We start from the raw sequence: 27205 nt of genomic DNA on the forward strand, positions 1-27205 counted from the left end.
AGTTCCTGGGCGTTCCTCTGTTGTAGTCCCAGCACGCTGGCTTGTAATTATTTCCATGCCGCCAAACTCTAGAGGACAGTCTCTCAAAGTGCGGCCAGAGACAATCTGGGTCAGAAACACCTGGGGAACTTCACAGAAATGCATATTCCTGGGTCCTGGCCCCAGATCTAAATACTCTACTTTTTTTTTTCTTTCTTTTTTTTTTTTTTTTAAAGAGAAAGAGAGAGAGAATGGGGAGGAGGAAAAAGGAAAAGAAAGAGGGAGAGAGAATGGGAGTATTGCTTTCTTGCCCAGGCTAGAATGCAATTTAGTAATGGGTATTGAAAACCTCTTGTATACTGATAATTATACTTAATGATGTAGTCAGGAAGGAATAAGGGAAGAAGATAACAAACAAACAGCCAACCAATATTTCATTTAAACCTATGAAATGCTATGCGATTACTGAGGAGTGATTTACTTCCAATTATATAGTCACTTTTGGAATAGGTGTGAGGTGGTAATGTATGTTTTGTGTATTTGAAGTGGAGAGTTCTATAAATGTTTATTAAGTTTACTTGTTCCGGGTCTGAGTTCAAGTCCTGAATATCCTTGTTAATTTTCTATCTCGTTGATCTATAGAATCGTTAGCTCTTCTTGTTATATTGATCCTTTTACCATTATGTAATGTCCTTCTTTGCCTCTTTTGATCTTTGTTGCTTTAAAGTCTACTTTATCAGCGGCGAGAATTGCATCTCCTGCTTTTTGTTTATTTGTTTATTTTTACTCTCTGGTTGGTAAATCTTCCTCCTTCTCTTTGAGTCTTTGTGTATTGTTGCATGTAAGATGGGTCTGGATGCAGCATACCGATGGGTTTTGGCTTTTTATCCAATTGAAATATATATAGGTTTAATACTGGCGTTTGATGCTAGCTGGCTGTTTTGCCCATTAGTTGATGTAAATTTTTCATTGTATTAATGTTCTTTGCTTTTTGATATATTTTTGGAAAGGCTGATATTGGTTGGTCCTTTATATGTATAGTGCTTCTTTCAGAAGCTCTTGTAAAGCAGGCCTGGTGGTGGTGAACTCTCTAAGTACTTGTTTGTTCGCAAAAGATTTAATTTTTCCTTCGCTCATAAAGCTTAGTTTGGCTGGATAGGAAATTCTGGGTTGAAAGTTCTTTTCTTTAAGGATGTTAAATATTGGTCCTCACTCTTTTCTGGCTTGTAGGGTTTCTGCTGAGAGATCTGCTGTGAGTCTGATAGATTTCCCTTTGTAGGTAACCTGACCTTTCTCTCTGGCTGCCCTTAGTATTTTCTCCTTCATTTCAACCCTAATAAATCTGGCAATTATGTGCCTTGGGGTTGGTCTTCTTGAAGAATATCTTTGTGGTGTTCTCTGTATTACCTGGAGTTGAATATTACCTTGCCTTGCTAGGTTGGGAAAGTTTTCCTGAATGATATCCTGAAGAGTATTTTCCAACTTGGATTCATTCTCTTCATCACATTCAGGTACACTATCAAACGTAGATTAGGTCTTTTCACATAGTCCCATATTTCCTGGAGACTTTGCTCATTCCTTTTTATCCTTTTTTCTCCAATCTTGTCTTCTTGTTTCATTTCACTGAGCTGGTCCTCGACTTCTGATATCCTTTCTTCTGCTTGATCAATTCGACTGTTTAAGCTTGTGCATGCTTCGCGAAGTTCTCGTGTTGTGCTTTTCAGCTCCATCAATTCACTTATATTCCTCTCTAAATTGTCCATTCTCGTTAGCATTTCGTCAAACCTTTTTTTAAGGTTCTTAGTTTCTTTGCATTGGGTTAGAACAAGTTCTTTTAATTCACAGAAGTTTCTCATCACCCACATTTTGAAACCTGCTTCTGTTATTGGAACACACTCGTTCTCCATTAAGCCTTGTTCCGTTACTGATGAGGAATTGCGATCCCCTGTAGAGGGAGAGGCATTCTGATTTTGAGTATTCTCTGCCTTTTTAGGCTGCTTTCTTCCCTTGATTATATATTTATCCATCTGTCGTCTTTGTAATTACCGACTTTCTAACTAGGTCTCTGAGCGGACGTCCAACTTTTTGATTCCCAGCGCCAAAATCTGAGCAATCCACTGCGCCGGCCAAGACAGCGGTGTTAAGGTTGATGGTGCCTTTCTGCCCAGGAATCTCTGGACTCTGCACCAAGAACTGCCGCTTTAAGGCGCCAGCAAAACTGCCGCACCGGCCACAAGAGTCGCTCTGGCGACTCGTGGAGCTCCTCTGCTGGGAATCTCCTGGTCCGTGAGCTACAAATATTCGTCTGAAAGTGTGGCGTCCTCTCGTTCTCTGCGCTTTCACTGGGAGCTACGTGCCCGAGCTGCTAGTGATCAGCCATCTTGGATCTCTCGCTTTTTTTTTTTTTTTTTTTTCTTTCAGACAGAGTCTTGATGGCATGATCTTGGCTCACTGCAACCTCCACTTCCTGGGTTTAAGCAATTCTCCTGCCTCAGCCTCCCAAATAGCTGGGATTACAGGCACCCGCCACCATGCCTGGCTAATTTTTTGTATTTTTAGTAGAGTCGGAGTTTTACTATGTTGGCCAGGCTGGTCTCGGACTCCTGACCTCAGGTGATCTGCCCACCTTGGTCTCCCAAAGTGCTGGGATTACAGGCGTGAGCCACCATGCCCAGCCACAATTTGCATTTTAATAAGCCCCACTTCCAGGTGATTTTTATCGTTTTGAGAACTATTCCTTTAGGTGCATAAGCCCCCTGGAGGTAAGGATTACGTATATTTGTGTCCTTTATACCAGGCCACATTCATTAAGTGGTCAGCGTCTTCCACACAGTAAAATGCAAGTGAGCATATGAAAAGGTAAGCAGCATGTTCTCTCCTACCTGGGCAGGCTAGAAAGAAACACGCCCCAAGGAGAACAATGCCTTAATCATCCTCTACTCTCAGACATCAAGCCACACAGTCTAGGTAGTGAGAAAAATCCAGGATTTGGGAAGGACTCAAGTTAAAAAAAAAATCTTCAATTACCCTTTCTTTAGACAATGAACAACGCTGTGCAAATGGCTTAACTTCTCTAAGCCTCAGCATGCACCTCTGTACAAATAGAATAACACTACCACATAAGACATAGGGTTATCATACGGATTAAGGGGAAAAAAAACCGAAGTATATACATATGTATGATAAAGATCAATTTTATGTGTGTGCGTGCACGTGAGCATTATGTGTCATTTTTTCTTAAACAGAAATACACCAAGTGATCCTTAGAAGGCTGGCTTCTACATGGCTCCAATAAAGAATGTAGTTACACTGTCTGAACCAAAATACTAGAAATATACAAAATTATATAAGCAAAACTACCCCAAGACTGTACGGGCAAGAGTTTGAGTCACAGAAGCTTAGGGCAGGAAGAGCCTTCAGAATGCTTCTAAATTCTGCCTTCCCCCAGGCATTTGTTCAGACGCAAGAGCTAAAGGTTCACCTGCTGTTGATCCTCTCAGATGCTCCCCACAACAACCATCTCAACCCTTCACTCCCCTTGAAGAGTTTAATTTAATGCTACCCACTGCTTCATTCTCTCACTACATGCCCAAGTAACTGGACACAGGCCCTCGCCCTCTTGCCACCTTATATTAATCATACTGTTAATATAAGATTAACAGTATCTTGCTGTGCGCGGTGGATCTTGCCTGTAATCCCAGCATTTTGGGACGCCAAAGTGGGCAGATCACCTGAGGTCAGGAGTTCAAGACCAGCCTGACGAACATGGAAAAACCCTGCCTCTACTAAAAATACAAAATTAGCTGGTGTAGTGGTGCATGCCTGTAATCCCAGCTACTCGGGAGGCTGAGGCAGAGAATTGCTTGAACCTGGAGGCAAAGGTTGTGGTGAGCTGAGATTGCACCATTGCACTCAAGCCTGGGTAACAAGAGTGAAACTCCATCTCAAAAAAAAAAAACCAAACAGTATCTTGGTAGAGTGAGAGGTGGCCTTCCAGCTCTATGTCACTGCACAATGGCAGTCACTGACCACAGATCAAGAGCTCACTCTCCTGGCTGTGGGCACCTGCCTGTCACACCTGGCTCCTGTCAAGGCATCAGTCCCTTCACATCTCGCTTCCTGTACCCCTACAGTGTTGCATCCTTTGGGATTGAGTAGATCAAAGTAAGAATTATGTTTACCCTCTACCAGCCAAGGTGCTAACATTTCACATACATTCTTTGGTGGAATCTCTGTGCAACCTCAGAGATGAGGTTCAGAGCGGCTAAGAGCCTGCCCAAGACCCCAGGGAGACTGGGATGTGAATGCAGGTCTTTCCGGCTCCCAGCCCACTCTCTCCACTCTGTTAGGCAGTTTTCGCCCTCCCAGCCTGCTGACACAGCATGAGACGCTTCAGCCAGCTTCATCCTATTTCCAACACTGCTCGAAATCCTCTCCAGGACTCACTCTAACCACAGGTTAAAAGGACAGCCTTTTTGACCAGGTGCAGTGGCTAACGCCTGTAATCCTAGCACTTTGGGAGGTCAAGGCAGCCAGATCACCTGAAGTAAGGAGTTCGAAACCAGTCAGGCCAACATGGTGAAACTCCGTCTCTACTAAAAATATAAAACTTAGCCGGGCATAGTGGCACATGCCTGTAATCCCAGCTACTTGGGAGGCTGAGGCAGGAGAATCGCTTGAACCCAGTAGGCAGAAGTTGCAGTGAGCTGAGATAATGGCACTGCACTCCAGCCTGGGAAACAGAATATGACTCCATCTCAAAAAAAAAAAAAAGGACAGCCTTTCTTGTGGGGGCAGAAGGGGTGCTCCAAGTGGACACCACTCTGCCCATCAGCTGCATCAACGCAAACTCTGAAGATAACAAGAGCTGTAATGCAATGTTTGGGGCTTTTCAAAGGAGCTTCCTTTGAACAGAACTGTAGGCAACTCAAGGGAGCGTTGCCCACCTAGCACTTTTCTCAGAGTGAGGGCAACCAGTGGTCCCTAGCAGCTCCCCTCTAGGGCTTCTGCTGTGAACTCATCTGTGGTTTTCCTCACCCAGGAACAGGCAGCAGAGGGTGTGTGCTCTGTCCCCACCCCTTACAGCCAGCAGCTGCTGGTTACAGTTACACATTCCGATACAGACATGCCTCTCAGACGAAGAGGGGGTGGGGGTGTCCGACTCGCAGAAGCCCTGGAACACATAGTTGGCAACAGCTGTGTTCTCAGCAGACAGCAGTTGGCTTGCTACTGTTCTCTCATTCCTCACTGCTTTACCGGTTAGAATGAATGCAGTGCCCCCACTTCAAAGGGTGGCTCACCGAGCAATCAAGTCTCTGCCACAGGGGTCTGCCTGCCTTGAAAAATCGGTCAGTAAGGCCAAAATGGGGTCAACTCCACACCCCTTCCCCTAAGGTGTCTGGGATGTCCCTGAGCCGCACAGCCCCAGCCACATGCTTGAAAGGAAGAAAGCCTTTCCTTTAAAAGAAGTACCGAGCTCTCACTCCACCCCCAACTCAGAGTTCCTTCAGAACCAGAGGGCTATGAGGAAATCTCCCCTGACTAGTCAAATCAAAATGGAGAAGGAATAAAAGGGGTTTGCAGCAAGCATGGCATTCGGCCTCTCCCCTGCCCCAGCCCCACTCTCCAGCTGCTCCTCCGTGAAGTTTCCAAAGCAGTTTTACAGTGTCTGACGGCAAATCAGAACTGGACAGCCCTAGAGAAACCTTGGGGATGTAGAGGGTTAAGAACACGGTGGCTCTGAAAGTAAGGAGCAACTAGCAAACAAGAAGGAGACTGGAAAGTTCTGTGTGGGAGCTGGCCTGGTATAACCGAGAGGCATTTGCTAAAATATTCCCTCCACCCAAAGCAGTAGTACAATAAACAAGCTCCCACCCCTTCTTCCCTTCCGAACCCGATTCGTGCAGAACCAATTACCTGTCTAAGACCCAAAAGGAAAGGCATCCTGCAAGAGCATCGTCCACACTAACGTTGGAACAAAGGGCTCTTAAAAGTTAAGGTCTTGGAATGAGCATTGCCCCTGGTGGGCCTGTGTGCGCGGCGGTCCTGGTTCACCAGCCTTCCTTAGCAAAGCAGACAAAGTAAACAGAGTCCTGGGACCAAGCAGGCACACTGCCTCCTGCTCTCCTTGCTACTCCCCCCGCCTGGCTCTGGCCCACCCCCCTCCTTCTCGTGACATATCTCAGACGCAGCTAAGCCGAAGCTGTCTGCCAAGGGGGAAATGACATCAGTTCAGGCGCAGCAGAAAAACTTCAGACAGCTGCGCTGGAATACTGAGGAGGATGTGCTGCAGACCCATGATGCCCAGCCCTGGCCCACCTAGAGCCAGAACCCACTGCGGGAAGACAGTGGGGGCTGCAGATGGGAGCAGGCTGCTGCAATCCCTTGGCTCTAAGCAGCTCCGGGGTACATAAATCAAGTCTCTAAAGCTGAAAAGAGCTACACTGCTCTAATTAAGGATGGACTCTATAGCTCCTAAACTATTGTTTCTCCTCCCTGGGAAAGAAAATCAAGTCTAGTGTCTGTCAGTTTCACAGAAACTTTTCCACCCCCACCCCTGCCAGAGTCGGTGCTCAGTAAATAACAGGATATTAAGCCTGGCTGTCCCAACTTTCTCTAGGGAATGAGGCAATTCACAGGGAGGGCTTGGAGAGGCACCTTTTCCCCAGCTAAGGTAGGACACACGTTACCTTGGACACTGACCTTTTTGAGCCCTCGCTTCCACAGGAGAGTTTATATTTCATAAACAAACTGCGCAAGTACAGGTGCCAACATCTTTCCTCACTTGCCTTATAAAAGGTACAACAAGTCCCCCCGCAGCCTCCAAGTTGCCAGAGAGGCAGATCATCTATATTTAAACCAACTCTTGGTTCGGAAAAGTTCACCGCCTTAGGTTTGTCTTGCTTTCTTCACTAAGTTCAGCTCAGGGAGAAAAGAGTTCTCCAACAGCAAGCTTTGCACAAGAAGCAAGAGCCGTGAGGATGGTGTCCTGCTCTGACTTTTCCTTGTCAGTGGTGTAAGCCAAATCCCTTCTGGCTACCCTTCCTGAAACAGCAGGTCACAGCAGCTCTCCCTAGGCCTGAATCCTCTACCAAAGACAACACTCACACAGGACAAAAGGTCCAGTTTGGGTTTGGATTTCCAGAAATGACTCGAGAACAATCTTCAGAGGAGCTTTATAAATCCAAAGTTACTTTCCCTTTTTTTTTTTTTGAGATATGGTCTTACTCTGTCACCCAGGCTGAAGTACAGTGATGATCTTGGCTCATTGCAACCTCTGCCTTCTGGGCTCAAATGATCCTCCTACCTCAGTCTCCCAAGGAGCTGGGACCATAGGCATGTGCCACCACACGCAGCTAATTTTTGTTTTTTTTGTGTGGAGATGGGGTTTCGCCATGTTGCCCAGGCTGGTCTTGAACTCCTGGGCTCAAGTGATCTGCCCACTTCAGCCTCCTAAAGTGCTGGATTATACAAAGTTACTTTTCAATAACTTCCTTGGCTACAAATTAATTATACTGTCCAGGACTCAAAGCAAGTATATTTCATCTTTCATTTTCTGCAACAATTTTCTTTCATGGTACTTATCCAAGGCTTCCATGGTAGTGGCACTGTGCTGGGCATGGCCCATGTAAGTCAGAAATGATTCTTGCAAATTAGTATCTATAACCCCCACCTAGGACAATAAATTAGCAGCGCATGACACGTACAGCACAGCGAGGTGCCTAAAGTACTGTTTGATCATTAGAATCCAGCCAGACACACAACGTGTTTACTGCAGGTCCCCACTGACGGTCAAGGTCACATCGACTTTCCTGACAAGAAAATGAATGTGCCAAGCTGGCTGAGCCATTTCCTTGAGACTCACAAAAAGAATGGATCACAACCTCATTGCTAGAGGAAAAGGCGGCTGATGTGTAAACAAAGTGGCTCCTGCTCCTGCAGGTGTTTGGGGACTGGGAAGTCATTCTTCAGCACATATGTATTCTCAAGACACCAAGACACAGTCAGTCTATCCCAGGCCTTGCTGCCAACAACCAGGTCAAACTGCCAGACAGAGGAGGTTGGACATCAAGGCACAGCTGCCCAGGGAAGAGCAATGAGGCTGTTTTCAACCCCTTCCTTTCACTTCCTCGGTTCCCTGGCAACTACTGAGAATCACAAAACACATGCAGCATTAACTTTGGCAATCAAACTGGAGGAAAGAGCCTCCTCATCCCCTCATGGGCAATGTAGTCTGCACTGATCTCACAAGACCAGACTGGCACCTGCAATTCTCCAGAAACAGTGCCATGGCATGTGTACCCATTCATTCACTCACTCATTGAATGCCTACAGTGTGCCAGGCATTGTTTTAGGCACTGGGGATGCCACTATGACCAAAACATACAAGAAACCTTGCTCTAATGGGCTATGAAGTATTTCATATTTCTTTTTCCCCACCTTTTTTTCTTTTTTTTTTAAGAGATAAGGTTTTGCTCTGTCACCCTAGGCTCAAGTGATCCTCCTGCCTCACCCTCCCAAAAAGCTGGGACTATAGGCACATGTCACCACGCTCAGCTATTTTTATTTTTATTTTTTGTAGAGACAGGGTCTCACTATGTTGCCCAGGCTTTAACTCTTGTCCTCAAGTGATCCTCGTGCCTCAGCCTTTCAAACTGTTGAGATTACAGGCATGAGCCACTGAGCTTGGCCCCATCATTCTAAATAATATTCATCAGTGATGATCTCAGAAGTGGAATTGCAACAAAATTACTAGAAATCAAAAAAAAACTTGTAAAAATACAACCTAAATGATCAAAATTGCATTACAGACTTCCTGATTTCCTAATGAATCATCCTTTTATGATGCTACTCAAGATAGTGTTTCTAATCAGCATTTGTCTATTTTTAACTTCTCACAGATTATAAATTCCTGTGTGCAAGGCAGCATTTAACCCAAGGCATTATACCTAGTACAATATCATCTATTCCAAAAAAGTGACTGCTGACAACAGCTTCTTTCTTACTAATCAACTTCTTGCCTACAGCGCCTCACTAACATTCACTAAGCACTGAGATCTGAGGGGTTAGGAGAAAAAGAGGTTGAGACTGCAAAATCAGGTATTCCCAGGAAAGTGAGTTCACTTTCTGCCATGTTATACAAATATTACTACAACCTAGGGAAAAAGTAGTCAGCTTTGCCACTTGAAAAGCAAGATGATCATTAACAATTTCTGCTAGCCTGAAAAAAAATGGGTTCTTCTATGTACGTGATCCAGGCTCAAACATCATGAGCCAAAGGGAGGGTAAATCCTTCTTCAAATGACTTTAGTCATTCGCCTGCCAGTGCAAAATTAAATTCAATGCTACATTCACCAATTTTTTTTTTTTAAAAAGGAAGTCATACTAAATTAGAATTAATCAGGATTATGTTGTCAAAATGTTGCAGGTTGGCCAGGCACGGTGGCTCATGCCTGTAATCCTAATATTTTAGGAGGCTGAGACAGGCAGACTGCTTGAGCCCAGGAGTTCAAAACCAGCTTGAGCAACATGGCAAAACCCCATCTCTACAAAAAATACAAAAATTAGCTGGGCGTGGTGGCACGTGCCTGTTGTCTTAGCCCTCAGGAGGCTGAGGTGGGAGGAGCACTTGAGCCCAGGAGGGAGAGGTTACAGTGAGCCAAGATTGCACCACTGTACTCCAGCCTGAGCAACAAAGCAAGACTCTGTCTCAAAAAAAAAAAAAAAAAAAGGGCCAGGCGTGTTGGCTCACATCTGTAATCCCAGCACTCTGGGAGGCTGAGGCGGGTGGATGACAAGGTCAGGAGATCAAGACCATCCTGGCCAACATAGTGAAACCCCATCTCTACTAAAAAGAGAAAAATTAGCTGGGCATGGTGACATATGCCTATAGTCCCAGATACTTGGGAGGCTGAGGCAGGAGAATCACTTGAACCTTGGAGGTGGAGGCTGCAGTGAGCTGAGATCATGCCACTGAACTCCAGCCCAGGTGACAGAGCAAGATTCTGTCTCAAAAGAAAAAAAAACATTGCAAGTTAACAACTACTTATGGCCTCAAGCAGCATCTGAGATATCCTTCCACTAAGGCAGTCTCCTCCTCTGCCGTTCAGAGAACCCCCAGAGACAATATTGCTGAAAATGTAACCCTTTGGATTCAGATTAACCTTTTTTCTTTTGAGACAGAGTCTTGCTTTGTCACCCAAGCTGGAGTATGGTGGTGCAATCTTGGCTCACTGCAACCTCTGCCTCCCCGGTTCAAGCGATCCCCCTGCCTCAGCTTCCCAAGTAGCTGGGACTACAGGCATGTGCCATCACATCAGGTTAATTTTTGTATTTTTAGTAGAGACAGGGTTTCACCATGTGGACTTGGTTGGTCTCGAACTTCTGACTTCAAGTGGTCCACCTGCCTCAGCCTCCCAAAGTGCTGGGATTACAGGCATGAGCCACTGTGCCTGGCCTCAGATTAACTTTTAAATTTTTTATTTAAAAAAATTGTTTTTGTTACATAGATGAGGACTTCCTATGTTGCCTCTTTATGAACCAGGGAAACAGAACTGAGCCACCGCACCTCCCTAAAATTTTATTTTAAATAGGGAGTCTCGCTATGTTGCCCAAGTTGATCTAGAATTCCTGGCCTCAAGCAATTCTCCCACCTCAGCATCCTCAAATGCTGGCATCACAGGCACGAACCACTGTGCCCTACTGGATTAATTTAAGACACATTGCAACAGCATATATGCTCACAGCTAGCTGAATTCATTCTTTTACTGTAGTAAATTTCTTTAAGTATGTTTTGGCAACATTTTTGTAGGCAGTTTATATATTTATAATCTTTAAATTCTGGGATGGGGTAGGAGAGAGATGATTTGTTCAACCCTAACCATGAGCCAAACTCCATGCTAGGAACTCTATCTAACCAACATCTCAAAGCCACAACAACCCTACGATGTGGCCACTACTACCACTATTACTCAGTTGCAGAAATGGAGGCATGTGGGGCTTATGTAACTTGCCAAGGTGACACAGCCAGCTGTGAGATAGCATAAGGATTTGAGTGAAGACTCTGGCTCCACAGGCTCTTTCCTTTATGATCACACAGATGTCAGATTTTAGAATATCAGAAGTTACAAACAAGGAAAAAATAAACAGCAAAAACCAGAACTGAGGGTCAGGTGAACAGGGAGGTCCCTGATCAGTGCTCTGGAACCCTGTTTAAGAGACTGCCATGTAGCTGCACATGGTGGCTCATGCCTGTAATCCCAGCACTTTGGGAGGCTGAGGTAGGTGGATCATAAGGTCAAGAGATCAAGACCATACTGGCCAACATGGTGAAACCCAGTCTTTATTAAAGATACAAAAATTAGCTGGAAATGGTGGCACACACTTGTAGTCCCAGCTACTCTCAGAAGGCTGAGGCAGGAGAATTGCTTGAACCCAGGAGGCAGAGGTTGCAGTGAGCTGAGATCACACCACCGCACTCCAGCCTGGGCGACAGAGCGAGACTCCATCTCAAAAAAAAAAAAAAAAGAGAGAGAGAGAGACTGCTACTCACACTGGATCTGACGGTGCTGTTCAGGAGTGTAAAGTCAGGGTCCTAAGCTCCTAGGGCTCTCCTCTAACCCACTTTGGAGTGCAAGTTTCTATGAGGTCAATGACTGGGAAAGCCCTAACGTTCCCATCTATTCCCAATGCACAACAGATCCACACACAAGGAACAGGCTGGAGACCTTCCTATGCCATGGCTCTTGGGAACCTGGTGAGCTGCTCCCACACCCATGGCATCTGGTCAACTGAGGCTGGTGGTGACTAGGGCTGTAGGTCTAGGGGGATCTTATTACACAATCAAGGGATCTGAAGAAAGAGGGTTTGTCAGAACAGGACAGTAACTGCCAGGCTTCTAGGGTAGTAGATAATCTCCAGGGGTAAGGCAATTTTATTTCCAGGAGCTTTGAGCAGAGGGTGCTGGGCAGTCACAGAATGTGTAAGATAAGAGACCTTTCTTATCTTTCTCTGGTTTGGGCACACGCCCATTTAAATGCCTTAGAGTTCCGACTCAAGAGAGGAGAGAAGGAATACTAACTCAAACCTCAAACCAACAAGAATGTCACAATAAAAGTTAAACTGAGACATCTTCATGTCCTGGGTGTGAGGCTGGGCATTAACAAAAGAATCCTGAAGTAATTATTTTGGTGAATGCCAGGGGATTGACTCTAAACCCAGAATGAAAATTTGCAGAACTCTGCCAAGCAGAAACACTAAAGGTTGCTTAACTGCTGGAAACCAAGAACACTAGCTTTATCTATGTCCTGGGGCTGGACAAAGACAGACATGTAGGGGCAAGAAAACACACACCTCTGTTTCTGGGCAGGACAAGGCGTTCTCCAAGTCACAGAGCTTATTTCTTCCACAAGGTATCCACAATAACCCATGGGTGCTTTTCTACTATTGAGTCTTTCAGGAAAGATAGCTGGGTAAATGATTCTTGAGTGCAGTATGTAATCCTCTGCTAAACATCAAATCGTGTATTTCAGAGAGGGAAGATTCCAACAGATGGTGACATCTCATATTTTACACCATGACGTTAGGTAACTCATTCAAAGACACACATCTAATAGGCAGTGGAACCAGAATCTCAACCAGGTCTCTGTGATCCAAAATGACTTGGACACACACAGATGGAGATAGGATCTTGATATTAATTAGAATTGTGACTTCCCCCTTACTTGTGACCTGATATTTAAAGTTGTATCCAGTCTACCCAGGATGTGCTGTGGGGATAACAAAGATGTACTATTAGATAAATCAGTCTTGCCCTGGAGGATTTATTTAGTTAGTTACCCAGTTTGGGAGAAAAGACACACAGAAACAAACATACTCACTCTAGGAAAAACATGGTGAGGCAGGGGACAAACACAGCGACATAAGAAGAGCTCAAAGAAGAGATGCTGGATGAGCCTCTGAGCTTCCAGAAAAGGAAAGAAAGAAAGAGAGAAAGAGAGAGAGGGAGGGAGGGAGAGAGGGTGGGAGGGATGTTGTTGAAAGACAGAAAGGCCAAAGGTTTTTGTTTTCCAAGAAAATGTTATCAAGAGATGGATACTAGGCTAGACAAAATGGTTCATGCCTATAATCCCAGCGCTTCAGGAGGCTGATGTGGCACGATCACATGAGGCCAGGAGTGCAAGATCAGCCTGAGCAACATAGTGAGACCCTGTTTCTAAAAAAAGTTAAGAAATTAGGGGCCGGGTGCGGTGGCTCACGCCTGTAATCCCAGCACTTCGGGAGGCCAAGGCGGGTGGATCACGAGGTCAAGAGATCGAGACCATCCTGGTCAACATGGTGAAACCCTGTCTCTACTAAAAATACAAAAAATTAGCTGGGCATGGTGGCGCGTGCCTGTAATCCCAGCTACTCAGGAGGCTGAGGCAGGAGAATTGCCTGAACCCAGGAGGCGGAGGTTGCGGTGAGCCGAGATCATGCCATTGCACTCCAGCCTGGGTAACAAGAACGAAACTCCGTCTCCAAAAGAGAGAGAAAAAAAAAAAGAAATTAGCCAGGCACAGTGGCGGATGCCTTGTAGGTTCAGCTATTCAGGATGCTGAGGCAGGAGGATCACCTGAGCCCAAGAGGCTGAGGTTGTAGTGAGCTGTGATTGTTGTAGTGAGCTGTGATTGTACCACTGCACTCCAGCCTAGGTATCAGAGTGAAAGCCTGTCTCTTAAAACACAAACTAAGGGCCAGGAGCAGTGGCTCACGCCTGTAATCCCAGCACTTTGGCAGGCCGAGGTGGGTGGATCACCTGAGGTCAGGAGTTAAGAGACAAGCGCAGCCAACATGGCAAAACGCTGTCTCTACTGAAAATACAAAAATTAGCCGGGCATGGTGGCGCATGCCTGTAATCTCAGCTACTTGGGAGGCTCGGGCAGGAGAATTGCTTGAACTCAGGAGGCAGAGGTTGCAGTGAGCTGAGATCGGGCCATTGCACTCCAGCCTGGGCAACAGAGCAAGACTCTGTCTCAAAAAAACAAAACAACAACAACAAAAACTAACTAAAAAAACCCCCAAAGAGATGGATACTAAAATAATATGTAGAGTTTTGGTGGATAAAACGAGCACACTAGGCAGAGCTGAGCACGGATAAAAGCATGAAACAAGGACGCACAGAGCATATGAGAAAGGCAGAAAAAGATGACGCAAAAATTAGCTGGAGGTAGAATGTCAAGGCCCTACACATGCTCACATCTAATGAGTACGTTTCACCATTTTTTCTTTCTGATTACAGTAGCAGCATGAGTATACAGAATTTCTATTTTAGTGGGGTATTTTAGGCCCTCATTTTGCTTGTTTGATATTTACTAGTAAAATATGGTAAATCGTGGAGTTGATTTTGTTTTATTGCAGAGGTGGGGGTGATGGAAGGAAGATACAGATGACAACTTTAGGGCATTCCCAGTCACTGACCTCAACCTCACAGAATCCTGCTCTCCAAAGCGGGCCAGAAAGAGTTCTAGGTTGCTGACCCCACCCATGTCATTGGCGCAGCCTCAGTCTTCTATTTACTTTTTTAAGAGACACGGTCTCATTATGTTGCCCAGGCTGCAGTACAGTGGCTATTCACAGGGGCCATCATAATACACGGTAGCCTCCAAATCCTGGGCTCAAGTGAGCCTCCCACCTCAGGCTCCTGAGTAACTGGGACTACAGGCACACGCCACTGTACCCAACTTTAAATGGAGAGAAATAAAAGTAGCTGAAGCTGAAACTGGTTTACGATAGCTTCCTAAGGTTTCTGCCCCTTGCCTCACTGCCCCCTAAACAAGAAAATCACTTTGTTGCTGACAATCACTGAATAAATATTTACTACTTTCATAGGCTGCACAACCATTTGCTGCTATCTCCAGAATGTGCAGGGGTCTCTGAAACTCACCACTGTCAGTGGGCCGTCACCAATAGTTAATGGGCTCTCACTGGATCTGCAACTTGAGCTTCAAGTACAAAGCAGCCTTGTTTGTTTTCATACCACAATGCTAGGTTCGTGTTTTTCCTACCCTGGAAACAGTTTCACCCCAACCATGCTGGCAAGTAGCCAAGATTTACATGAAAATCACCAGGTGCAGCTCATAGCTGTCTCCAGACACATTTCATGCCTCCTCACCAATTCCTCTCCAAACCAAAGATCGGAATAAGAACAAAGGAGGGACGTAGATCACACCAACTACATGAAACACACTCAGATGTAATTTGCTTTTTGCTTTTGAGACAGGATCTCACTCTGTCACCCAAGCTGCAGTGTAGTGGTGCGATCATGGCTCACTGTAGCCTCCAACCTCATAGGCTCAAGAGATCCTCCCACCTCAGCCTCCCAAGTAGCTGAGACTATAGGCGTGTACCATAATGCCCGGCTAATTTTTAAAAATTTTTATAGATGCAGGGTCTTCCTATGGTACCAAGGCTGGTCTCGAACTCCTAGGTAGGTTCAAGCGATCCTCCCACCTTGGCCAGATGTAATTTGGAAAGAGAATTCCATTAGGAAAATTAGGCTTCCAGGTCTCCACCAATCTGACTTCATCTTTCACTGTTATTTTTTTTTTTTTCTGACTTCCTTCTTCTCATTACACAACTTTCACTGCTATTTAAACTCTGGGTGAGATAAAGAGAGACATGGTCTACTTTAAGTGGGACTGTGGATACAACAGTGGCTGACCCAAGAAAAAGCCTTAACAGCAAGGTCATTTTATGACAGACATCTCAACTCTGAGTATTCAGAAGCAGTTCTGGGTGCTCTAGGCATTCTCACTGTCCAGAAAGCAATCATCTTGGTTGTGCTTTTATAGAAAAATCCACTCACTTCTTACATGTGACTCATAAATTCAACAAAGCCATTTCACACTTCACATTTTAGTTATTTCTCCTCAGACCTACCTTCTCTGCTAAAGCAAGCAACTTAGGGTAAGACATGAAATGTTCACTTCCATATTCCTCACGGTAGCAAGCACAATGCCTTGCACAAAGCAGGTCCTCAAGAAAAGACTGTTACATGGATGAAGAGGTGAAGACACCAGGCACGGTGGCTCTCACGCCTGTAATCCCAGCACTTCGGGAGGCCAAGGCAGGCAGATCACCTGAGGTCAGGAGTTCAAGACCTGCCTGGCCAAGATGGAGAAACCCTATCTCTACTAAAAGTACAAAAATTAGCTGGGCATGGTGGCACGCTCCTGTTTAATTCCAGCTATGCAGGAGGCTGAGGCAGGAGAATCACTTGAACCCAGGAGACAGAGGTTGCAGTGAGATCACGCTACTGCACTCCAGCCTGGGCGACAGAGCGAGACTTTGTCTCCAAAAAAAAAAAAAAAGAAAAAAGATGAAGACGTGACTAAAGATAGGATTCTGGGTGCAGTGGCTCATGCCCATAATCCCAGCACTTTGGGAGGCCAAGGAGGGTGGATCACTTGAGCCCAGGAGTTCGAGACCAGTCTGGCAACATGGCAAAACCCCATCTCTACAAAAAAAAAACACAAAAATTAGCCAGGTATGGTGGCACATGACTGTAGTACCAGCTGCTGAGGAGGCTGAGGTTGAATTGAGTGCCCAGGGAGGTTGAGGCTGCAGTGAGCTGTGATCCCACCACTGCACTCCAGCCTGAGTAACAGAGCAAGAACCTGTCTCAAAAAAAAAAAAAAAAAAAGGATCATAAAAATGAAGCTAAAATATAGCTGAATCCCTAAAGATTAGTGCTGGTAACACCTGCCTGGTTACAGAAACTGACAAACAGCTAAAAGGTCAGGAGAGCACCTGGATTTCCCCAAGCTCATGAAGTCTGATGCAGCAAACCCTTCATTGTCTCATTATCTGTACATCTCTCATTTCTCAGCTGAGGAATTTAAGGCACTTCGATCATCTCAAAAGCAAAATTCCCTTTCTCAAAGCAGAGCTGGGCCATGGTCTAACTCCCTAGCAATCGTTTTTGGATTTGATGGAATAAAGAAAGCTGCTCCTGGTTTTGTCTCCATGTCACAAGATACCTTCATTAGCAACTCCTGGAGGTTGTCTTTTTGGCATAAAGGATTGCGAAACTTACTAATGTCTAGCTGGAAGCACAGCTCATGGCATTGTGCCTTCCCGCATTTCCTGGATCTTACATAAATCAAATATTGTGTCCTCTCTCATTAGGCTATTTGGTAACCAAATGTATGCCAGGTCTAAGATTTCACAGTTAAAAACACCAAACATTAGGACAATTTATCCCTCCAATAAGTTGTAGAGGGTGGGGAAACTCCTAGAACAAATATGTCCACACCCCAAGTAAAATGATGACTAAAGGTGGTGAAACCAGAGAAGGCATCATACCAGATGCGGGGACACTGAACCCTTTGTCACATAACGCCCACCCTGAAACCCGGCACTTCCAGGCCAACAGAGAGTGAGGTGACATAGGATGATAGCAGTAAGTAAACCTACTTCAAAACACCTTCATCCAGAGTAAATCATGAGGAAGGCACTAGAGCAAAGCTGAAGAAATGGTGAGACATGCCTAAAGCTTAGGGGGAAAAGCTGGAAGTCCTTCTGAGCAAGCATCTATGCCCTATCGCAGCCCAGCCACTGGCCCTCCCAGAAACACTAATGTTGTTCTTCCTTGAGAGACTCAAGGAACAAAGTTTTTCCAAGGCCTTGCACTGTGCTCAAAATTGCAGGAAAGGTGGAGCTCACAAGTGAGAGGCATGATAAGTCATCATCCTTATTCTTGCAGAGAACTCGAGGTTTTAAGGAAGCTCAGCAAACTTCAAGAAAATAAAGAGGAGGCCAGGCGCAGTGGCTCACGCCTGTAATCCCAACACTTTGGGAGGCCAAGGCAGGTGGATCACCTGAGGTCAGGAGTTTGAGACTGGTCTGGCCAATATGGTGAAACCCTATCTCTACTAAAAATACAAAAATTATCGGGGCATGGTGGCACACACTTATAGTCTCAGCTACTTGGGAGGCTGAGGCACGAGAATTAATTGTACCCAGGAGGTAGAGGTTGTAGTGAGCTGAGATCATGCCACTGCACTCTAGCCTGGGCAAAGAGCAAGACAAAAAAATAAATAAATACAGAGAAACAATTCAACAAAATCAGAACTCAAGGTTTATAAACAACCTGCACATCCATTTTAGCTGCTCCTTACCTCAGTTGGTAAAAGGATATTACTATCCCTACTTCGTGGAAGAATATACTGGAGGTCTGAAAATGTAAAGTGACCTTGGATTAGAACAAGGGTTTCTGACTGAAGGGACACAGGTCTTCCCATGGGATTCCAGTGAAGGATGCCCAGGGGGAGATTTTCCTTTAAACTAAATTGTTTCCGGTCTCTGGCATTCCAGACCTGGCCATGCTAGCACTTAGTCTCATGATTCCGGGCTGATGACTGAACCTCTCCGAGCCTTCCTTCCTTCTATCAGCATTGCACAGAGACCCTCTGAGGCCAGCCATTTCTGAGAGAAGAGACCTATATGATCAAAGTCTACCATCTCCTTTGTGGAGTCACAATGTATCAGCTTACGGTTAAGCCTCGGAATAGTCACACAGTTAAGGAGCCTGCTCAACTCCAAATCTCCTACATTTTGAGCAGCCCAGACTCTTTCTAACTGAACATCTGTTCGCAGCTCTCCAGTGCCTTTCAGTCTCCAAATTCCTTTTTTTTTTTTTTTTGAGACAAAGTTTAACTCTGTCACCCAGGCTGGAGTGCAATGGTGTGATCTCAGCTCACAACAGCCTCTGCCTCCTGCTCTCAAGCAATCTTCCCACCTCAGCTTCCCAAGTAGCTGGGACTACAGGTATAAGTCACACCACCCGGCTAATTTTTGTGTTTTTGTAGACAGAGGGTTTCACAATCTTGCCCAGGCTGGTCTAACGCCTAGGCTCAAGTGATCCTCCCACCTTGGCTTCCCAAAGTGCTGGGATTACAAGCGTGAGCCACTGTACCCAGCCTCAGTGTCTAAATTCTATGTTCCATTTCTCCCTCAGCAGCGTTACTCATCTGCCTTGAAACACCCAGCACTGTACAGTAAGGGTAGGCATAGTCAGCCAAACACAGGATAGGGACCCACAGCTTGCACCTCCGAAGAGCTGGAGGAGGAGAAGATACACGGCAGGGTCTCTTCATTTTTCCATGTTCCTCTGAACATTTATGTAATCTCAGATAAGAGTAGGATTTTCCCCAAAATTCTCTCTTCACTAGAAATTCAGGGCAAAAGTCGTAAGTTAATCTTTCACTTTACACATAGGCAAAGGTTGGAAATGGATATTTGTGTCAAAGAAAATGACAGATCAAGTTTTGCAGGGGGGAAAAAAAGGTTTGTTATAATTAAAACGCCACCACTAGACCTGTTCAAGTAAAACTGAGAAAGCTGGGATTGAAACGGTACTGTTGGGAGTAACATTTTTTTTTTAAGTAAAGGAACCTACTACGGGCTAATTACTAAGAAAACTGAAGAACTGTCATAATTAGCTGAATTTTTTTTTTGAGGCGGAGTTTCACTGTTGTTACCCAAACTGGAGTGCAATGGCGCGATCTTGGCTCACTGCAACCTCCACCTCCTGGGTTCAAGCAATTCTCCTGCCTCAGCCTCCCGAGTAGCTGGGATTACAGGCATGCGCCACCATGCCCAGCTAATTTTTGTATTTTTAGTAGAGATGGGGTTTCATCATGTTGACCAGGATGGTCTGGATCTCTTGACCTCGTGATCCATCCGCCTCGGCCTCCCAAAGTGCTGGGATTATAGGCGTGAGCCACCGTGCCCGGCCTATTAGCTGAATTTTATAAAAATATTTTTATTCTTAGATTTTTTTTTTTTTCTGAGACAGAGTCTTGCTTCGTTGCCAGGCCCCAGATTGGAGTCCAGTGGCGCGACCTCAGCTCACTGCAACCTCCACCTCCCGGGTTCAAGCAGTTCTCCTGCCTCAGTCCCCTGAGCAGCTGGGACTACAGGCACGCACCACCATGCCCAGCTAATTTTTGTATTTTTAGTAGAGATGGGGTTTCGCCATGTTGGCCAGGATTGTCTCGATCTCTTGACCTTGTGATCCACCTGCCTCGGCCTCCCAAAGTGCTGGGATTACAGGCGTGAGCCACCGCGCCCAGCTATTCTTAGATCTTATTTAAGTTCTCAAGTGCAAGATCCTATCCTACAACATTAAGGAATTATTGTCAATTTTTCTGGGTATGCTATGGGATGACGGTAATGTTGAGAAACAGATTTGTTATCTTTTAGAGATTCATTATTTATTTATTTATTTATTTTTACTTCTTCATTTTTTGAGACAGGGTCACCCAGCCTGTAGTGGTGCAATCTCTTTAAGATAGCCAGCTGTAGTGGCTCATGTCTGTAATCCTAGCACTTTGGGAAGCTGAGGTAGGAGGAATGCTTGAGGCCAGGAGTTCTAGACCACCCTAAGCAACATAAAAAAATTGTTTTAAAAATTAGCTAGATCTGGTGCCACACACCTGTAGTCCTAGTTACCGGAGAGGTTAAGGTAGGAGGACTGCCTGAGCTTAGGAGTTCGAGGCTGCAGTGAGCCATGATCGCACCACTGCACTCCAGTCTGAGCAACAGTAAGATACTGTCTCCAAAAAATTAAACATTAAGGGCCAGGTGCGGTGCCTCATGCCTGTAATCCCAGCACTTTGGGAGGCTAAGGCAGGTGGATCACCTGAGGTCAGGAGTTCGAGACCAGCCTGGCCAACATGATAAAACTGCGTCTCTACAAAAAATACAAAATATTAGCCAGGCGTGGTGGGCACCTGTAATCCCAGCTACTCAGGAGGCTGAGACAGGAGAATCTCTTGAATCCAGGAGGCAGAGGTTGCAGTGAACCAAGATTGCACCACTGCACTCCAGCCTGGACAACAAGAGTGAAACTCCATCTCAAAATAAGAAAAATTTAAACATTAAAAATTTAAGTCTAGGTGTAGTGGCTCAAACCTGTAATTCCAGCACTTTGGAAGGCTGAGGTGGGCGGATCACCTGAGGTCAGGAGTTGAAGACCATCCTGGTCAACAGAAGAAAACTCCATCTCTACTAAAAACCCAAAAATTAGCCAGGCGTGGTGGTGGGTGCCTGTAAACCCAGCTACTCAGGAGGCTAACGCAGGAGAATCACTGGAAGCTGGGAGGTGGAGGCTGCTGTGAGCCAAGATCACATCACTGCACTCTAGCCTGGGCAACAGAGTGAGACTCCGTCTCAAAAACAATAATAATAATAATAATAAAGGCCAGGTGCAGTGGCTCATGACTGTAATCCCAGCACTTTGGGAGGCCGAGGAAGGCGGATCATTTGCAATCAGGAGTTCAAGATCAGCCTGGCCACCATGGTGAAACCTCGTCTCTACAAAAAAAAAAAAAAAAAAAAAAAAAAAAAACCCAGGTGTGGTGGTACACACCTGTATTCCCAGCTACTGAGGAAGCTGAGGAAAGAGAATCACTTGAACTCGGGAGGCAGCGGTTGCAGTGAGCTGAGATCATGTCACTGTACTCCCGTTTCAATAACAGAGTGAGACTCCATCTCAAAAAAAAAAAGAAAGAGAGGGCAAAACAGAATGGGAGGAAACATTTGCAATTTATATATTGAATTCATACAGATTTCCTAACTGTGTGACTGTTCAGAAGCTGAACTGTAAACATAAGCACTAAGACTCCCCAAATGAGACGGGAGACTTTTCTGACCACATGGGCCTCTTATCACAGAATGGCTGGCCTCAGAGCAGTCTCTGGGCCACGCTGATAGAAATAAAGAAGGCTCAGAGAGGTTAAATGGCCCAGGGTCACAAGACTAGGTGGGAACATAGCCAGGTCTGCAAAGGCCAGAGCCCTGACAGAACCCAGTTTGAAGGAAAATCTCACCCTGGGCATCACTCACTAGGAAGACTTCTTGCCCCTTAGTCAGATAAGGGTAAAGGAACAAAGGATTGAATAGACATTTCTCCAAGGAAGATATACAAATGGCCAATAAGAACAGGAAAAAAATGGCCAGGCGTGGTGGCTAACACCTGTAATCCAAGCACTTTGGAGGCCAAGGCGGGCGGATCACCTGAGGTCGGGAGTTCAAGACCAGCCCGACCAACATGGTGAAACCCCATTTTAAAAAAAAGAAAGAAAGAAAGAAAGAAAGAAAAAAAAGAACAGGAAAAAATATTTGACACCACTAATCATTAGGGAAATGCAAATCAAAACCACAGTGAGAAACTACTTCACACCTACTAGCGTGGCTATTAATAGAAAGGCAGACAATAACAAGTGTTGGAGAAACTGGAACTCTCATACATTGCTGGTGGGAATGTAAAATGGTGTAGCTGCTTCAGAAAAGTCTAGCAGTCTCTCAAAAAGTTAAACATCGAGTTACCAAATAACCCAGCAATTCCACTCCTAGGTATACACCCAAGACAATGAAAAACAAGTCCACATAAAAACTTGTACACCAAGCCGGGCACAGTGGCGTGTGCCTATGTCACAGCTACTCAGGAGGCTGAGGCAGGAGGATTCACTTGAGCCCAGAGTTTGAGGCTGCAGTGAGCTATGATCTTGCCTGTGAATAGCTTACTCCCCAGCCTGGGAAATACAGTGAGATGCCCCATTTTTAAAACCAAAACAAAACTTGTACACCAATGTTCACAGCAGCATTATTCATATTATTAGTCCCAAAGTAGAAACAGCTTAAATGTTCATGAATTGATGAATAAATGGAGTATATCTATAAAATGGAGTATAAATTGATCAATAAAAGGTATGAAGTACTGATACATGCTACAAAATGGATGAACCTTGAAAACATTATGCTAAGTAAACAAAACCAGTCATAAAGACCACACAGTGTATGGTTCCATTTACATGAAATGTCCAAAATAGACAAATCCATAGAAACAGGAAGTAGATTAGTGGCTGCCAGGGACTGGAGGGAGGAAACTGAGGGGAATGAATGCTAATGGCTATAAGGTTTCTTTTTGGAGTGATGAAAATATTCTGAAGTTAAGATAACAATGATGGTGGCCCACCTTGTGGATATACTAAAAACCACTTAATTATACCCTTGAAAATGATGAATGTTATGGTCTGTGAATTAGATCTTAATAAAACTGTTATTTTAAAAAAAGTGGCAAGGCACAGTGGCTCATGCTGTAATCTCAGCACTTTGGGAGGCCACGGCAGGCAAACCACTTGAGGTCAGGGGTTCAAGACCAGCCTGACCAAAATGATGAAACTCTGTATCTACTAAAAATACAAATATTAGCCAGGCATGATGGTACATGCCTGTAGTCCCAGCTACTCAGGAGGCTAAGGTGGGAGGATCGCTTGAACTCAGGAGGTCAGGCTGCCTTGAACTATGATCATGCCACTGCACTCTAGACTGGGTGACACAGAGAGACCCCTGTATCCAAAAAAAAAAAAAAAAAGCCTCAGAAACCATATTCCCCTCAGAATAGAAAGTGCCAAGTGGAGGTTGGGGAAAAGAGTCAAGGATCCCCATCTCTGCAGTAAAGTATCATGCATGAGAGCAGACAGAGTCACATGTGGTCTAGCCCTGTGGGCAAGATGGGTGATGACCCCTACACTTGACAAACAGCACCCATCTGTACTGATGGTGACCCCATCACTCTTCTGACTGAAGGGCACTATGATGTGCAAACAAGAATAATAGTATTGCTGGGTGCGGTGACTTGTGCTTGTAATCCCAGCTATTTGGGATACTGAGGCAGAAGCACTTGAGGCCAGCAATTCAAGACCAGACTGGGTGACACAGAAGACCCTGTCTCTATAAAAAATTTAAAAATTGGGCTGGGTGTGGTGGCTTACACCTGTAAACCCAGCACTTTGGGAGGCTGAGATGGACAGATCATTGAGGCCAGCAGTTTCAGACCAGCCTGGCCAACATGGCAAAACTTTGTCTCTACTAAAAATACAAAAAAAATTAGCTGGGTATGCTGGCAAGCGCTGGTAATCCCAGCTACTCAGGGGGCTGAGGCCTGAGAATTGTTTGAACCCAGGAGGCAGAGACTGCAATGAACTGAGATTACACCACTGCACTCCAGCCTGGGCAACAGAGCAAGACTCTGTAAGTAAGTAAGTAAGTAAATAAATAAATAGCAGGAGCAGTGGTGCTTTCCTGTAGCTCCAGCTACTCAGGAGTCTGAGGTAGGAGGACAACTTTAGCCCAGGAATTCAGGGCTGCAATGAACTATGACAGTACCGAAAAAAAAAAATGTAAGTGTATATTCTAACTTACCTGCTCTAAGAATGTAAAATAATTTCATACGTCATTATTAGAAAGCAATTGCTGGCTGGGCGCAGTGGTTCACGCCTATAATCCCAGCACTTTGGGAGGCCGAGGTGGGTGGATCACCTGAGCTCAGGCACTCCACACCAGCCTGGCCAACATGGCAAAACCCTGTTTCTACTAAAAATACAAAAATTAGCCAGGCATGGTGGTGTATGCCTGTAATCCCAGCTACCCCAAAGGCTGAGGCAGGAGAATCTCTTGAACCCAGGAGGCAGAGGTTGCAGTTAGCTGAGATCACGCCACTGCACTCCAGCCTGGGCAAAAGAGCGAAACTCCATCTCCCCCCACCCCCCGAAAAAAAGAAAGCAATTGCTGGCCGGATGCAGTGGCTCACCCTGTAATCCCAGCACTTTGGGAGGTCAAGGTGGGCAGATCACGAGGTCAGCAGTTTGAGATCAGCCTGATCAACATGGTGAAACCCATCTCTACTAAAAATACAAATATTAGCCGGGCGTGGCAGTGTGCACCTGTAATTCCAGCTACTCAGGAGGCTGAGGCAGAAGGCTTGAACCCAGGAGGTGGAGGTTGCAGTGAGCCAAGATTGCACCACTGTACTCTAGCCTGGGCGACAGAGAGAGACTCCACCTCAAAAAAAAGAGGAAGCAATTGCTACAAAACTACCTCTCATCTGATTGCCAAGGCTGATGATACTGAAAGTGAGTCACATGCCTTTGGACTAGGAGTTAATAGATAAATTTTTTGCAATGGAATCAAATCTTGGATCAGTGAGAGAACAGAGACACCCTACGGCTTTCCCAGATGTTAAAAAAAAAAGAAAGAAAAGAAAAAAGATGACGATGAAGGCTAACACCAAGTGTCTGTTTGAGACACAGTCTCACTCTGTTGCCCAGGATGGATGCAGTGGCGCCATCGTGGCTCACTGCAAGGTCTGCCTCCTGGGTTCAAGCAATTCTTGGGCTTAGTCTCCCAAGCGGCTGGGACTACAGGCCTGAGCCACCACGCCCACTTAATTTTTTTGTATTTTTAGTAGAGATGGGGTTTCGCCATGTTGTCCAGGCTGGTCTCGAACTCCTGGTCTCAAGTGATTCACCAGCCTCAGCCTCCCAAAGCACTGAGATTACAGGCATGAGCCACTGCACCCAGCCTCAAGTGCTTACTATGTGGCAGGCATGCTCTGTTTTATAAGCATTAACTCAATTAAATCTGATAATAAAGCAATAAGTGAGGTGCTATTATCCCCCATTTTACGCATGAGGAAACCAAGTTAACTAACTAGCTCAAGGCTAGGCAGACAGTGAGGGTAGATGGGCACTTCAGGTGCAGGCCTTTAGACTCCAGACTGCACTCTTTTTTTTTTTTGAGACAAGAGTTTTTGTTCTTGTTGCCCAGGCTGGAGTACAATGGCATGATCTTGGCTCACTGCAACCTCTGCCTCCCGGGTTCAAGCAATTCTCCTGCCTCAGCCTCCCCGAGTAGCTGAGATTACAGGAATGCGCCACCATGCCCAGCTAATTTTGTAGTTTTAGTAGAGACAGGGTTTCACCATGTTGGTCAGGCTGGTCTCGAACTCCCGATCTCAGGTGATCCGCCTGCCTTAGCCTCCCAAAGTGCTGGGATTACAGGCGTGAGCAACTGCGCCCAGCCTGACTGCACTCTTAACAACTCTACTTCCAAGTGTCCCTACTTTTAGAATGACCACTATGCAAATATAGTTGATCAAGCACACAATTAGACTTGTGTGCCAAACAGCAACAGCAACCTGCCTAACATCTTCCAAGGCATCACAAACCACTTACTTTAACACCTGGGCAGGCATTGCTACCCCGCCCCTCACCCCACAGCTCCTTGCTTTCGGGTAAATCCTGTTTCACAGTAAAGGGAGCTACAGATTGCAGACAGGGAAGAGACTGGAAGCTCGGCAAAATAGAGACCGACAGGCTGTTTTGTTTCGTTTTGTTTTAGCCAGAGTCTCCCTCTGTAGCCCATGCTGGAGTAGAGTGGTGTGATCTGGGCTCACTGCAGCCTCAACTTCTCGGGCTCAAGAGATTCTCTGACCTCAGCCTCCCAAGTAGCAGGCATGTGTCACCATGCCCAGCTAATTTTTTGTATTTTTAGTAGAGATAGGGTTTCACCATGTTGACCAAGATGGTCTCGATCTCTTGAACTTGTGATCCGCCTGCCACAGCCTCCCAAAGTGCTGTGATTATGGGCGTGACCCACCGCACCCGGCCATCCAGCTAATTTTTAAATTTTTTATATAGATGGACTCTCACTTTGTTGCCCAGGCTGGTCTCGAACTCCTGGCCTCAAGTGATCTGCCCACCTCAGTCTCCCAAAGTGCTGGGATTACAGGCGTGAGCCAGTGCACCCAGCCTGCAGATCCTATTGATGTGAATGTAAACTGATACAACCACACTGGGGAACAACATGGCAGTATCTACTCCAGCCTTAAATGTACATACTCTATAACCACACAATCCTCGGTTCCACTTTCAGGAGTCTAGCACAATTGCAAAAAGAAATAAGTACAACAATGTTCAACATAGCACTGTGTGAAATGGCAAAAACTCCATTAACCATGGAGAAGTGGTTAAAAGAAATCAGAGGAGTATCTACAATATGGAAATTAGTCCACAGTATGTTAAGGTAAAAAAAAAAAAAAATGCATGTTGTAAAATACTACATTATAAATGTAGTATACATTTTTTTTTCCCAAGACAGTCTTGCTCTGTCGCCCAAGCTGGAGTGCAGTGGTGCGATCTCAGCTCACTGCAACCTCTGCCTCCAGGGTTCAAGCGATTCTCCTGCCTCAGCCTCCTGAGTAGCTGGGAAGAAAGCTGGGTGCCACCACACCCATCTAATTTTTGTATATTTAGTAGAGACGAGGTTTCACCATGTTGGCCAGGCTGGTGTTGAACTCCTGACCTCAGTGATCCACTCACCTCGGTCTCCCACAGTACTG

General features: G+C 45.5%; 1 protein-coding gene across 2 annotated transcripts in view; it reads right to left on the reverse strand.

Annotated features, from left to right (window-relative positions):
* Positions 1-27205, reverse strand: part of WBP1L (WW domain binding protein 1 like) — a 79671-nt gene that overhangs the window by 41728 nt on the left and 10738 nt on the right. The window contains exon 1 of one of the 2 annotated variants that reach the window (XM_064373924.1): positions 5896-6120. The exons of the other annotated variant lie outside the window; for it this stretch is intronic. Within the exon in view, the coding sequence (XP_064229994.1) occupies positions 5896-5922 (27 nt within the window). The 5' untranslated portion in view covers positions 5923-6120. Of the gene's footprint in view, positions 1-5895; positions 6121-27205 lie in introns of those variants that run through there. 2 annotated transcript variants of the gene reach the window in all.

The sequence above is a fragment of the Aotus nancymaae genome, unplaced genomic scaffold, assembly GCF_030222135.1.
Source record: "Aotus nancymaae isolate 86718 unplaced genomic scaffold, 86718_ANA_hifiasm-v0.15.2.pri h1tg000010l, whole genome shotgun sequence".
Classification (NCBI taxonomy): Eukaryota; Metazoa; Chordata; class Mammalia; order Primates; family Aotidae; genus Aotus; species Aotus nancymaae.